At 33.3% G+C, this 15,295-nt stretch overlaps 1 protein-coding gene across 6 annotated transcripts in view; it reads left to right on the top strand.

Moving 5' to 3' along the window:
• The window catches only part of Grik2 (glutamate ionotropic receptor kainate type subunit 2), a 643,650-nt gene that overhangs the window by 405,701 nt on the left and 222,654 nt on the right, over positions 1 to 15,295 (top strand). For all 6 annotated transcript variants that reach the window (XM_087187928.1, XM_087187927.1, XM_087187929.1 and 3 more), the window contains exon 10: positions 645 to 758. In XM_087187928.1, the coding sequence (XP_087044054.1) occupies positions 645 to 758 (114 nt within the window). The remainder of the gene's footprint in view (positions 1 to 644; positions 759 to 15,295) is intronic.

Below are 15,295 nucleotides of genomic sequence, written 5' to 3'. Positions count from 1 at the left end.
GAGTGTATGATTTAATTAAAATTCACGTAAATAGCACACAGGAAGGAATATTGGAATGGATTATCTAGGTGAGATTGTGCTGTGATCTTTTCCAGGAATGTTTTAAAAGCTACACATGCTTTAAAAAGCCCCGAAGATAATTCTGGGTATGGTTTTGCCCTGCTGGGGGTTATGTAGAATACTAGTCAGTTCTTCCCTTAAGCCTGTCTTTACCTATTAATTTATCCTGGATCCCCAGATTTTGCTGTGTCTTTTAGCTTTGTCTGAATAATATATGGTGTGCTAGCTTTATAATAAGATGAGATAGATCCATTACACTAAAAGATATACACTATTCATGAGTTTCTAGCCAGTTATCAAGGTATCATCAAATGTTGTTTATCTTGGGGAATGAAAGTTTGAATGAAAAATTAAGCTCCCACACTGGCTGTAGCAGTGCAGTGGATCATTTTGTTCTTTAATGTCACACTTCACTGGTTGCACTTCACAGAGGAGTGAATTGTGCTTAAAACAAAAAGCTTTTAATGACAGCAGGTAACGCAGCAGCAGTGAGTAGTAAGTGTTGGCAGGTGTAACTTTCTCTGGCAATGCTTTTTCTTGGGTGCCCGATAGACAATTTACAAAGTACATATGCTATTTTATAGATTGGAACTTGGGATCCAGCCAGTGGCCTGAATATGACAGAAAGTCAAAAGGGAAAACCAGCTAATATCACAGATTCGTTATCTAATCGCTCTCTGATTGTTACCACCATTTTGGTAAGTATATATTTTCTCGTTATCTTGAGATAAATGTAGATATACATAGAAATGGATATAAAATGAATTATAATTTCTACAGTAATGAATACAATGCTGTATACTTTACAGTTATTTAGCAGTTATTGTAAAACAGACAAGTCAATGTTAATTTAGTCAGTTTTAATTTTTAAATAGTCAATGATGTAAATTATTAATGTCTGGGATGTTTACATTGATTAAATTACAGCTTCATGTATTACTGGAAATCTTTTTTTCTACAAATTTATTTGATATGAATAATTGTCAGTATTAAAATTTAAAAAGCACATAGACATGCCAAGTGAGAAAGCAAACATGAACTTGATTTCTCCTCTTTTTCTGCAAATATCTTTCAGGCAATTTAGTATTCATTTTTCAGTATTTTCCCATTATAATTTTATTTTAATCTTGTTTTCTGTTTCATTTCTTCAGTTTGGAGATTCGCTTTTATTTTTTCAATCTCATTTATGAAATCAAATGGCCAGAACTATTTTCGTGACTAGCAGAATTATATTAATACAGAGAAGCTAGATATGTTTACCTCTGTCATAATTATAATAATTAGATTGCACAGTAATGTTGACTAATGCCATTTACAAAAGAAAGTTTCAATTCTAGAGTGTGCTAGGAGCTGTTGTATTATTTAGTCATTACTTTCTACCCACAGAATAAGCTTATCAGGACTCATTCTTATGCCTTCTCAAGTAGTCAGAAGATTGTGAAATCAGTGTCCCAGAAGAAACCACTACAAATATTTAGTATTCAATGATTTCTAAATGTGATTTACAGTGAAAAATCAAGTCAGGAAGGATTCATAGTCTCGCTCTTTTAGTAACAAAAACGGACATCAAAATTGTAGTCATCAGAATACAATAAATTGAGTTAAAGGCTTTAGATAATGAAACAAAACTAGTAATCATGAGATGGCAGTAATAGAAGTTATGAGCTTTTATTTTTTTAATCATTCCCATGCTAAAGACCTCAGAACATCATATCCAAACTCCTCTTTAACTTAATTTTAGATCTTCTTTCTTTTCAAAGATTGTTCCTATGCCCACCAACCCAGCCCTGTTCTTCAGTCAAAATGTCTTCAGCCAGGTGTGGTGGCATAGGACTATAATCCTAGCACTGGGGAGGCTGAGGCAGGAGAATTGCTGTGAGTTCAAGGGCAGCCTAAACTATATAGTGAGAGTCTGTCTTAAAAACAACAACAAAAAATTCCTTACAAGACAATAACACATCTTTCTTGTCCATTGACCACTGTGTCCTTAATATCACTACCTCTTTCTAGGACTGTTAAAGTAATCTTGTAGCTATCCCTCTTGCCTTACCCTTTTCCAAGGCATTCCAGACCTGTCTATAAAATTTAATTCTGTCCGTTTTCTGCTTTCCTACTTTTAGAAATTCTTAGAGAATCCATTATTAACCATTAAAAGCCCACATTTTTCTGCCTTGACCTTCTTAGTCTTGACTTCTCCCAACTTTTATTCTTATTTCCCTTAAATAACACAGAAAGCCTGTGTTCCAGTTGAACTGGAACAGCTTACTGCTGTGACTGTGAAAGCCCTATTTTCTTTCTTTGCAAGATGTTCTTCTCCATTTCTGAGATCTGATAGTATTTGTCAGTACTGTACATGATTCCGAATTAATATTATGTTGATCTGTAATTATTCCTTTGGTGTATTATTTTTGCAAACATCACTGAAGATTCCTTGGAGGAGCAGAATTTGACTTCATCTTCTGCTTTTACTCTACGTGCGCCTTCACAGTGCTTACAGAGTAAGGATCACTGTGCCAAGGAGGTTGGAAGCTCTCAACAACCTTTCCTATATTCTCCATGAACCAACTGCACTCTCAGACAGTATTCATTTTATTTCTCCAAATCTTTGTTCAATTCTTAATATTCCTTTCTGCAAATTCTGCTCATTCTTCCAGGCTCATCTCAACTGCTATCCACTCTATGAAACTCTGAACTATTCATTCAGTTGAGTGTGCTGGGACATAGGAAGCTTTGTGCTTTACTTGTCATATTGTCAGAATGTATACTGTGGCACTTAACAAGAATTTTTTCTTTAATTTAAAAAGGTGTGCATGTCAGTGTCTCCATTCGACACAAAGCTATTCAAGGTCAATAATTAAATTTTATACTTTTTTGATTAAAGATATTTTAGTCCAAGTCTGTATCATATAAAGGAGATGCAAAAAGATGTTCTTCTCTGATTCTTATCCCACATTTAGCATGAAATCTAATTAGCATTATTTGTGAACTAATAAAAATCAGCTCCATTTCTCATGGATTTTAATCATTTTGATCATTCAGTCATTTAATTTTATTCATTCATTATTTTATTTAACAAATAGTTGTTGAATAATTATGATGACCAAGGATTATTATAAAAGTTATGAAATTGTATACATATATAATATACATTTGTGGTAGTGGGGATTGAACCCAGGGCTTTTGCAATGAGCTACAACCCGGCCCTTTCTATTTTTTTATTTAATTTTATTTTGAGTCAGGGTCTTGTTAAGATGCTAATTTACCTAGGCTGGGCTTGAACTTGCGATTCTCCTGCTTCAGCTTCTTAGAGTGCTGCAATCTCAAACATGTACCACTATGCTTGTCTTAAAAATTGAATTTGATGAACAAAATAGACAGAGGTTTCGCTCATACTGAACTTTAGAAAATCTCACACATGCACCCACATGTGCGCGCACACACACACATCATATACACCATGTGACTAGGACACAGGAGAATAGTAAATGTGGCATGTTACAGAGAGATGTTGAGTTATACTGGTGTTCAAGAGTGTATGGCACAGGTTGGGACTCCAGGCAGAAGAATAGATAGTTGACATCCAAAGTCTGAGAAGGAGTTGGCTCAGGAAAGCTAGACAGAACAAATACCATATGCAAGGGCACTGGAGCAGGAAAGGTCATGGGAAGTTACTGAAATCGAAAGATAACCATGACTACTGTGGCAGGCACATCGGTCTGCTTCTCAGCTTCATTCATGTACGTATGTGGTTGCTCAGAAATAACAATAGCAGACATCTAATGTGTGTCTTCTATGTGACAGACATAATTCAGGGCACTTTCCATGCATTTATTTAATATTTATAATACATGTTGAAGTAGATACTGGTGTTAACATCATTTCATAAGTGAGAAATCTGAAGTCTAGATTGTCCAGTATGTGGGCTGCACTTGCTTGGATGTGTCGGGCTTCTAATTTCTGAATTCTCTTAGTGTAGCACTCAGTTTTCTTTCAACTTTTCTAAGTTGTAATCTCAGATTCTCCCGAGCAAATAAAAGAGCATTGGCGATTATCTTGCATTTTCTGTTTAGAATTGCAATTAAGAATTTAGTTGTTCGTAAATGTTTTTACTCTACTTTTACAACATAGTTTAGACCTGATACGTTTTGTGGATGGCTGCAACACAGTTATGTTATGGAGAGGACACACTTTAGAAAACACTAGAACAGTTTAATTAATTTTTTTTGTTTTGAAATAAGATTTAAGATACTATGAATCTGGAGATGTGTCTTCCTCTTTAATTCTGCAAGTAAAGCACTGGTCTATTGGTGCCCCCACTGAACACTGTGTTTCTGCATATTGCCTCACTGAACTTTGAATTTCAAATTCATTGTTAGAATTTGTTTTGTGTGTGTGTGTGTGTTTACTATTCTTACCGGAGCTAAAATTAGCAACTTTAAAATCATGTTTTCATTTGTCAAAATTTTTTTATTATATACATTCTTAAAAATACAGGTTTCAGATTGCCAAAAACAATAACAAAAACACTAATTGTGATCCAGCTAGAGAGATCTCCAAAAGAATAATGTGTGCTGTAGCTTTTGTTTATAACCTGATCCTGCTGTCATTCCTGGTATGTATCCACTAGCTGGGGTATTAGAAAAATGAACATTTATTTAAGTTCATATAGGGAATGCTTTTTTTCCTTCTGAATTTTTGGTTTTAAATGGACTTTTTTTTTTTTACTCCTATCTAAATATATTGAGTGCTTCCCACTGTGCTGCTCCTGCATAGTAATTGATGTTTGTCCATCAAAACATTACTAGCATTTAAATACCACTGTACATGTTCTTTCTCTTCCTGACTAGGAGCACTTTAGTATGCAAATAACTATGCATTGGAACTATGCATTTACTTTTTCAGTAAAGCATTTGGTCTCAAGGAAGGTCTTTAGTCCCAGTTATTCAATGAATTTAATGAACATGCCTGCCTCTGCAACTTAGTTTTATTATTTTATTTTCAAGCATATGTAGAAGGTTGTGCAGTACAGAGTCCAGTTTACTTGCTTAGGTTTGTAAAGTTTTTTTCTTTTTTTCATTATAGCCAGACAGAGGCTTATCTGGGACCAAACTCCTAAGGCTAGTAGAAGGGCTCAGAGTACAAAAGAGAGAAGTGACCGAATCATTCTCTAAATGATTCTGCAGTTCTTCCATAATATCAACAAAAGCAGATTTCTAAGCCTTTAAATCTGCTACTTCAATAAGTTTCCTCTCTGATTCTTCTCTTTTCATTGTTGCGGAAATGCTATCAAGCATGTAGTTCTGCTCAGAGTGTTACACATCATTTGGACTTGGAAACCCAGAGGCTGTAGCTTCACAAACAATCAGATTTCGATTTTTAGCCTCATGTACACCAATTGTAAGCAGTTTTACACATGTATTGGAAAAATAATAAGATCAAATAATTCACAGATGCAGTAGATAGGCAAATGTACGCACTGCCTACATGTGAAATGAGAGGGGTCATTCACACAAAAGTCTCCTTGTACACCATTCTGCAGCCAGTTGGTTCAAAGGCAGCCATGCTTTTCTCATTATGTTTTCCTTCTGTTTCACTGACTATACTTGTATTATACTTCTCCCTTGCATTCATGCCCTTATAGCTCAATGTGTTCTATTTATAATGTATATTATTTCTCCTTTTCTTAGCTAGATAAGTGTAAAACTGTAGATGGTGGTACAAAAAGATGGAAAGTATAGAGAAAAAGAGGTGAGATTTGACATGATAGTGTGTATAAGTTTTGATGGCCTATAGTCTTAATATTTAAAGACTTGTAATTGGCCAACTGCTAATTTTTTGCTGCACATGTGCATACATATATAAAACATATAACACACATATATAAAATCACAAAAATACACCCTTACTTCCTTGTCCCATCTTTATTAAATTTACTGTAAATCTGCTACTATGATAAACATTTTTAATTATTTTCAATTTGTTGTTATTTTTTTTATGCCAACATTATTGTCAATTGTGTATTTTCATTAAAGACTTTTATTATGAACAATAGATTGTTTTATGCAAAAGAAACAATAGAGATATCTGAATGGTTTGTTCAGCTTAACTAACAGCAAACCACTTTGGGAATATGATATTTTTCCCTTAGCCTTCTCATTTGTAAAGATGTTGTCACAGCAGGACCATATACAATTTAGCTCCTACTTTGAACTGAGATTCAGATATAAATTTGCACTGCTCTTTGAACATGGTTACTCTTGATGTCCAGTTTCAAATTCAACATGCATCAAAATTCTTTCTTCAATTCAGGCTTCGCTTTACCTGTATTTTGGATCTGTTTATGAGTTCAGTACATTTCCACTCCAGTAGGCAAGAGGTTGTTTTCTTAGATACTTCAGTATTTTTGAAACACATACTTACAATTCAGGTACGAAAAAGAGAAATATGCTGGATTTTTCTGAGAAGAGTCAATAAAGATGTGGGTCAAGAACTGTTTTAAGCAAATGCAATATGGTTTATTTATGGGTGCTGTGGTTGGGGGATTATTGGTAGAGTCTGCTTTAAAAGGCATTGTACCTAGAGAAAAGAAGAAAGAGATGGCAATGTTAAAAGATTACGTACTAAGTTTCATGGAGTGTATTAGGTGGAGCAGAAAACTATTGAGAAATGTGCAAAAATGTAAAGGTTAAAAACTATAAGGTGGGGGTGTTAAGGTTGCCACAGAGTGTGATGGAAATGCTGGGAAAGGAAGTAATGAGCTCTATTTAGTCATGTGGGAATGGAGATGCTGGCAATAACTTTTATGCAGTCAAATCTTGGTTATTCATGTAAAAAGATAATAAATTACACTCAGAGATGAAATGCAGTTTGAGGATTAGCTAATAAGTACAGTCTCCTTTCCCATCAAGCCTTTTACTGGAACAGTAGCAAATGATACATTTGATTGATTTGAGCTTCTTTTGTCCTCCCTCTTTGTTCTTCAGTTGTGAATTAAGCTAATGAAAATTTTAATGGCCAAAATACAAATATCAGCAGAAAGATCATAAACATATAAAATATCCCATCTAAAATGATAATTCAATCAAGTGGGGGAGATTAATATCATAGTACATTTTAGTAAAACATGACAATGTTTTCCCTATGCAAGCATGAATGATAATCACTATGTCAAATCCACCTTTAAACCCTTTGACATCAGTAAGTACCTTCCTGAAATAGTGAGGAATAGCACAACCTGCAAAGCTCTTATTCTTTTCTTTTTGAAGGTTAAGACCAACTGTATTACACAGTCATTATTTTTATAGGGATCAGTACAAATTTAGGTGACTATGTATTACTTTTGGGGGACAAAGGCTTTTTTCCCATCATCACAAATTACAGCAGTTTTTTTCTTGGAATGGAACAAAATCAGAAACTTCACCTAGAATGATGGTTCTAGCTAGCAAAAGCTTAGTGGTTTTTTCTTCGTATATTATACAAATTTCCTGAAGTTATTCTAAAAGGAGGTAAACACATTTTGCAGCAACTAATAATATGATGATCCCTGCATAGTTTATTAAGGAATTTATATGTATGAAAATAATCATTAAAAAGGATGCCTTTGCTTAATAGGCTTGCAAAAAATTTAAAAAGAAAAGAAAAAGAAAAAGATATAAAAAACTTTTCTAAATTTCCTCAGAACATACTTGAATTTTGTAAAAAAAAAAAATGTGAATAATAACCCTGGCTTGTTGAAAACTTATTAAAATAAAATACTGCTCCATAGGCTTGCTGCACTATTGTGTTTTTAGTGTCTAAGCCCCAGATTACGGTAGTTATTCATTTTCTGTCTGAAAAGTCTATGTGAATATTCACCCTTAATGATGTCTCAAGATATTGAAATGAGGTTTGTTTTCCAGGCAGAAGCACAATACATGAGCCCATGCAGAGACTCTCTTCATCAGCGGTTTCGATTCTCACAAATCAGTCGTCTTTAGCATTGCCCTTTCTTGAAAACATTAAGCTGTCCTGATGGCAGCTGCTAGGCTTTTCACTTGCTCCTCCTGGTACTCTCACTCCCATTGTGATAACCTGTAGTGCACCATGGGTTTCTGATGTGAATGCTAATTAAGGATGGCAGAATGCAGACTCTAAAAGCCACCGTGAATAAAAGGAAATTGAAAGACCAGAAGTCATACAATGGCAAGACAGTTCTTAGCTGTACAGTAGTTAAAGCTCAACATGTGTTGGAATGGCAGAGGCTCAAAAGAGAATAATATCCTCTCCATGGAATAATGGCATCAATTGTTATTATTTATACTTATTTATTGCTTATTTTTTCCTTAATGGTCATTTCTTGTGTCTGTGTGTTGGAAATTTATTTTGAGTATGGACAATTTAGTTTGTGTATATTTTTTCCTGCAGGATTTAGGTATAATAAATCACTGAAATGCACTGAAAATACTAGTAAACTTATTGTCAACTAATTCCCTTAAATACATGATCTTTTTCTCTTGTTGAGATCCAAGCTTTGCTACAAACATTTTTGAAACTTCCTTAATTTACCGTATTTCACAGTAGACTTAGTACCATTTTCAAATAATGCAAATAAATGCCTTATAAATGAATCATTCATGTATACTGTTATAATTTTTATACTGCATTTCTTTTGAATTTATAAAACATAATTGACTAAATTAGCCCTTATAGTTTATTTTATAATATTGATGAGTATGAAATTATTTTCTAATTATGAGACTCAATACTTTTGTTATGTTCATAAACTAAAAAATGACAAAAATAAGACCCTAAAAATCCCTATTATTTCTTACCATCATAATAATTTGTTTCACAAAATATCCTTAAGTAACAAAAGACACATATTTTGATTATGATTTATCCCTTTAAGATAAGTAAAAGAAAAAAAAAATTTCTGAGAAAACAAACGCAGTGTTTCAAAAGTCAGGCCATGAGAATATTGGTCCCTCATTCCGCTTGGAGGTGTCTTACCATGGCTGGGCTTCCTGCTTAACAGATGGGCCAATGCCCTCCTGCCAGCTGGCAAGTTGAAATGGAGGGCTGGAAAGTTACTTTAGAAAAGCTGCTTATGATGTTCCTAAGTCAGTTCTAAGGAAAAACAGAAGCTGAAGAAATACAGCAAAACTTTCTCTTCATTAAGAGCCCAGTTTTCTGTTTTAACATGCACTGTTTTTCCTCTTTAACCTATTCGTTCAATGCTAGCCCTCCTGTCTTAATAAATATCAGTATTGGTTTTACAGTGTAAATAACTTAGAACAGTGTACAAATCCATAGGTATTCTCATTAATGCTGTGAAATATTTGCTTCTTCTTTACTTTCCAGAATAATTCTCATGAAGCATTAAGAAAACGACAAAAAATTTTAAAATAAAATGATAACATAAATTAAGGTTAAAATCAACCTATGTGCTACAGTGTTGATGAATATACACTAAATAGAGTTTGTGGGGACTGATTGTTGTGATTTTATGTATTTATGGCATGAATATAGAAAAATATCTTAGAATGCTTCCCTTACTGTAAGTCACTTAACACAAGTATTCCAGCCAGGGATGTAGTTCAGTGGCACTGTGTCTGCCTCGCAAGCACAAGGTCCTGAGTTCAATCCTTGGTACCAGAGAAAGACAAAAAAAAAAGATAAAACTTAATATAATTATTCCTATACTAGTTGCACTTACATATTTATTTTAATAAATATATAAAAATAATATGTTTATATTCCAGAAATACACTAGTATTGGTCATAGTTTAAAATATATCAATAAGTTGCTATATTTTGTTTGCTATATTGTATTTTGGTATATTCAGTAGTGAATACTTCAAAGTTATACTGTTTTATGATTTTTTATATCAGGGTTATGTAAACTTTGTTTAAAAAGAGAGGAACAGGTTTTGAAACATTTGTTGCACATGAAACAATCTATGATATCATGAGGTCATTTGTTTTATTTAGATAAAAAGTACGAATTCCAGTGTTTAATTATTTTTCTGAAAAGAGTCCCTTAAAACATTTTTTGTGGTTACTGATCTATTTATTTTATTATATTTTTGTGCCAGTTTTATATTGTGCACTGATGTGTATGTAACAAGAAATTCATGAATTTTCACGTATCACCATATAAATTTTATATTTATATCTAAGTCCTTTACTCATATATTTACATACATTTTTAAATAATTATTTTTTCTTAAATTGATTCATTAAGAAGTTTTACTGTCATTGTTTTTATTAAAAATCTTACTCTCATTCATATGTGGAAGCTAAAAAAAGATTTCATAGCTGCAGAGGAGCAAGGGAAGATAAGGGGAAGGGAGGATAGAAGAGGTCCAACAAAGGGTAGCCCAACACAGTTAGAGAGAAGGAATAAGTTCTAGTGTTCTGCAACACTGAAGAGTGCCTACAGCTTACAATGCATTATATATTTTATACTGAATTAGAAGAGAATTCTAAGTGATTTTAGGTGCTCCACTTGTTTATTTATGTTCTATTGCTTAATAATAAATTCACCTAAAGCTGAATTTTTTTCTCTGATAAGTGCTGTTCAGGCACTTTTAAAAAAACTAAATGAAAAGTATTATAGCTAATATTTGGAAGAGTGTTTTAGACCTTTTATTTGACTGGTGAGAGTAAGTACGTTTTTCTTTCTTTGGTCTTCCTAGTTTCCTGATTGTAATGAAAGATATACATTTGCTTATTTTCCTTCATTGGTAAATTAAATGGCACCCTGACTAGAATACAAAATTCTTTATAATTTCTCTTGAAAATATTTTAAATATCTTTTTGTTGGTATATTTGTTGGTTGTTATTTTCTGGCTAGGCATTTTAATTTTCTTCCAGTAGATGACTACTAAAGTAAAACTAATTCTGGCTTTTAAAGAATTGATACAAAAATAATGAAAAATATTTCAACTTTACATTGATTATATGTTGAAATGATAAGCATACTGTTGAACTTCACTTGTTATTTTATTTTAAATATAGCTACTAGAAAAATGTTAAATTCTATATGTGGTTCCCATTTGTGCACTGTTATGTTTCTATTTCACAGCACAGGTTCAGACTCTTTAAGGGCAAATGCAATTTGGAAATTTGTCTTTTGGTTCTGAGATATTTTCTTAATATTTTTCTGTCGTTTCTTATTGTTTCTCACAGGACATTGTTACTGGCTGTTAGACTACCCAGATCAATGTAAACATCAGATTACTTTTATTTCTTTGTTGTAAACATTGATGTCCAGGTCGCACACTGAGACACTTTAATTTTTATTTTTTTACAAATGCCTCACGTAACTATTGTGTGGTCTCTACATGACTGCAATAATCCTCTAGTTAGTAGCATGAATTTTCAAATATTTTGTTACCTTTTTATTTTATGTATTAAGAGTCCTCAGTTTTCTCTTCCAGTCCATCAATGGCTTTATATATTTTTAATTCTGTTACAGTTTTAATTTCTATGTATTTTCCTTTTCCTTTTTTTTTTTTTTTGGCCATTCTTAAAATTTTAATTCAAGGTACATTTCATTTAAGTTTAAATGCCTATTAGATATATTCTGAATTGTATATATGCAACACAATTTTTTAGAACATTCCTTATTGACATTTGTTGTGCTATTTACACAATACAGAAAGGCATCAATGAGAATTTAGATCCACATTCAGAAAAAAAAAGAACAATTATTAGGAAATACGTCATAATAAATCAATTGTCCTTAGTTTAAATAAAACTGAAGCTTATGGTCAAATTTCTGTCTTAAAAGATATAAAAGCAGGCAATATAATCATATTTTGGTGCTATGTTTACAGCATTAAGTAGTATTACATTTATAATAAAGCTAATCTTATTTAGCAAACAAGCTTTAGAAAAATAATCTGTGCTGTTGTTTTCTGAATTAAAAATTGCATAGCAAAATCCTTTTTTATAGCTTTTGAACGTAATAGACAACACACCAGTATAATATATAGCTTTTGACCAGTACTCTCAAGAGGTTTCCCCTAGCATTTTCCCATTGGTGTAATCAGACTAAGAAACATAGATGTTACAGGTTAATCACAAGATTGAAAGTAATTTTGACAATGCTAATCATGAGCAGTTTTCACTGATTTCATAGTAAATATTACCATAAAGACATAATCACTAATTCACTGAAACCCACATAGGTATTTCTATCGACGCATTAATCAAAAGATACACAGACCCAGAGTTTCAGCCACAGGCCAGCAAAAACATGCCTTTGCCAGCACACATTTCTTTTAAGATTCTTAATTTTGTTTCTCATTTTACTTGTCAATAGTGAGGGAGATCCAAAAGTTCATGAAACAATATGACGAAGGTGCTATTTTTAATTTCACTAAGATGAGAGGTGGAAAATTGACCTCATGATTACACTTTTAGCATGCAGGGAGGAACTAACTATTTTCTGGATGTCCTACCATAGACAGAGGTAAAATGCAAGTCTGAATGATTAACAGAAGCTAACTTTCAGGGGAATAGCCAATTTTAGGTAATGCAGGGAAACAGCCATTTGTAGTAACAGCCATTTGTAGTAACAGCCATTTGTAGTATCACCACAGAGAAGTGCCTCTAATGAGAGACCATTTAGTAAGCTTCAGGTGTTATTAGTTCGCACAAGAATCCAGTATGATTAGCATTTAAACATGATTCTATGTATTTTTCAAGATTTTAATTGCATGATAATATTTTAAAGTTTTCATCTATGCTTTATATTCTTGTGTCATATTTTTTCTGTTTTGTGTCTTGATAATAGAAGCTCCACTCAAATTTTCTTAAAAATCCATCTATGCTTTAGAGTCAGGCACTTTTAAATGAAGTGGGAGCTCTGTGTGTGTAAAGAGGGTTAACCAAGTGAACTATACTATGGTGTGCTTTTTGGAGGAAGGGGATGTAGCCTTTTCATTTGTAATATTCAACAAATATGTCTATATGTTTATCTCTTGTGTTGCACAATTTTTTTTTTTTTTTTTTGGTACTGGGGATTGAACTCGGGTCCTTGGTTTGCGCAACAGGCGGCGAAACCACTGAGGTAAATCCCCAGCCCTGTTGCACAGTTTTTTAAAGGAAACCCACAGCTCACTGTTTGGGTAATGCAAACATGTTTACATTTTCAGTCAGGAGGGGAAAGCACAGATGAATCTGAAGGACATTGTGCTATGTAAAATAAACCAGACACATTAAAAAGGACAAATACTATGTGGTCTCATTTATAAGAGTAATCTAAAAAAATTTGAACTCAGAAACAGAGAAGAGGAAAGTGGTTACCAAGAAACATAGGGGAAATGGTGAGATGTTGTCAAAATGTACAAACTTTTGGTTATATGAGAAAGTTCTAGAGATTTAATGTAAAGCATGTCTATAGTTAGTAAAAATACATTGCATATTGAAATTTGCTAAGATATTAGATCTTCAGTGCATTCTTCACACATAAAAGTGAGTATGTGAGGTAATGGATATGTAGAATAGATGGTGATGATAATTATTTCATAATGTATATTTACATTAAAACATCACTGTGTATATGTTAAATATATTCAGCTTTCATCAATTTTGCTTCATTATAGCTAGAAAAATAAGAGAAGGGAAAAGAATCTGGGAAATTTAATTTTGGGTAATGCAAACTTTAAGATTCTGGATTTTAGCATGATACTTAATCTTTCTAAATCCAGAGACCCATGAACTCAATTTCTCTTTCAGTTTTGTGGTACAGTCATGGCAAGACAGGATAGTGATTTACCTAGAAATGGGTTTAAGAACTTATCTAATTTCTATTTGGTACATTATGGACACACTAGCGAGGACTTTTGTTAGGGAGAAGAGTGATATTTTTTAAACTTCCTTTAAGGGACCATGCCTTTTGGGGTTCCTGTGGCCATATGTTTAGTAGCAGTTCTTCCAAATCATGAGTGAAGTTCATGATGGAGTTCAGGATATATTATTTAAACATATGGCACCCTAGTATTTGGGAAAACCCAGGAAAGTCACTCATTGACCCTCTGACTTTCTCCTCTGAAACAAGTCTAAAACTTTCATTTGTGAAATACCTTTCTGTACCTGGAGGGAAGGGGCATCTTAATGTCTGAAGATTCAGAGAAAATCTAAATGCAAAATACTTGCTAGCTTCTCTCCAACTTGTTACTATTAAATTATACTCTTGTTATGGCTTGTGTTTAAATGTCTCCCCAAAGCCTCACATCATGGATGGCTTTTTCAAAGACAACCGAGTTTAGAGTGTGTGATTGATTCCTGGTGCAATACTAGGCTCAAGGGCAGTAGGATGAAGGGTGTGAGTGTTACCCACCCTAAGTAGTCTGAATAAAATAAAAGGAAAGAAGGGAATGGAATTAATATGAGAAAATGAAAAAATGGAAACAAAGTCTTTGTAAATAGGGAGGGATGGAGGGATTGAAGAGAGGGCAGGGGAATAGGGAAAAAGTAAGAATCAAGAGAGATTATGTAAAGGTGCAAATTTCCAATGATGAATGTCATTATATTGTATACCTAAAATGTACCAAAAAATAATTTTAAAAAAGATAAAAGTGGCAGAAAGATGCTGTTAAATTTGCTAGCTTGCTTTTGCTGTCTTCCTCTGTCATGAACTATTGCCCCACTGCCATGTGCCTGATGTAAATGAGGTGGGGCTTTTTCAGAGGTAGCTGAATCTAGAGTGTATGATGCTGGAATTAAGGACATGTGATTACTAAATCAGTACACTAATTGGTTTGGCATCACCCTAATCCCCATAGTCTTGATAAGATAAAAGGGGCAGAAAGACACTGTTAAATTTCCCTTGTTGGTTTTGCTACTGTGTGGCTGCCACAAACTGTTTCTCTTTTGTGACGCCCCTCTACCATGTGCCACTCTGCCTTGGAGCCAGCCGATGATGGACAGAAACCTCTGGAAACTGTCAGCTAAATAAGCCTTTCCCCTTTAACTTTAGGTGTTGGGTATCTTGTCTCAGTAATGAGAGAAAACTAACACAATTCTTTTGTCCTCCAATCATATTTCTCCACTGTTGTCAAGTCTTCATCAAAACCCATGGAAGCAAACAAGAAAAACACAAATTTATAAACTTTGCGGTAAATAAATTTGAATACTTTTTTCTTGTTAATCTGTATTTTGTCACCAGGGGCTTCACTCACGAACGTAACAATTCAGGTGAGAAAAGAATATTTTCTCCATACATCCATAACAATTACCTTATAAG

Source organism: Heterocephalus glaber, unplaced genomic scaffold, assembly GCF_053883595.1.
Source record: "Heterocephalus glaber isolate CG9 unplaced genomic scaffold, H.glaber_assembly_v1.0 deba00001523, whole genome shotgun sequence".
Classification (NCBI taxonomy): Eukaryota; Metazoa; Chordata; class Mammalia; order Rodentia; family Bathyergidae; genus Heterocephalus; species Heterocephalus glaber.
This window is presented reverse-complemented; position numbering and strand designations above follow the sequence as displayed.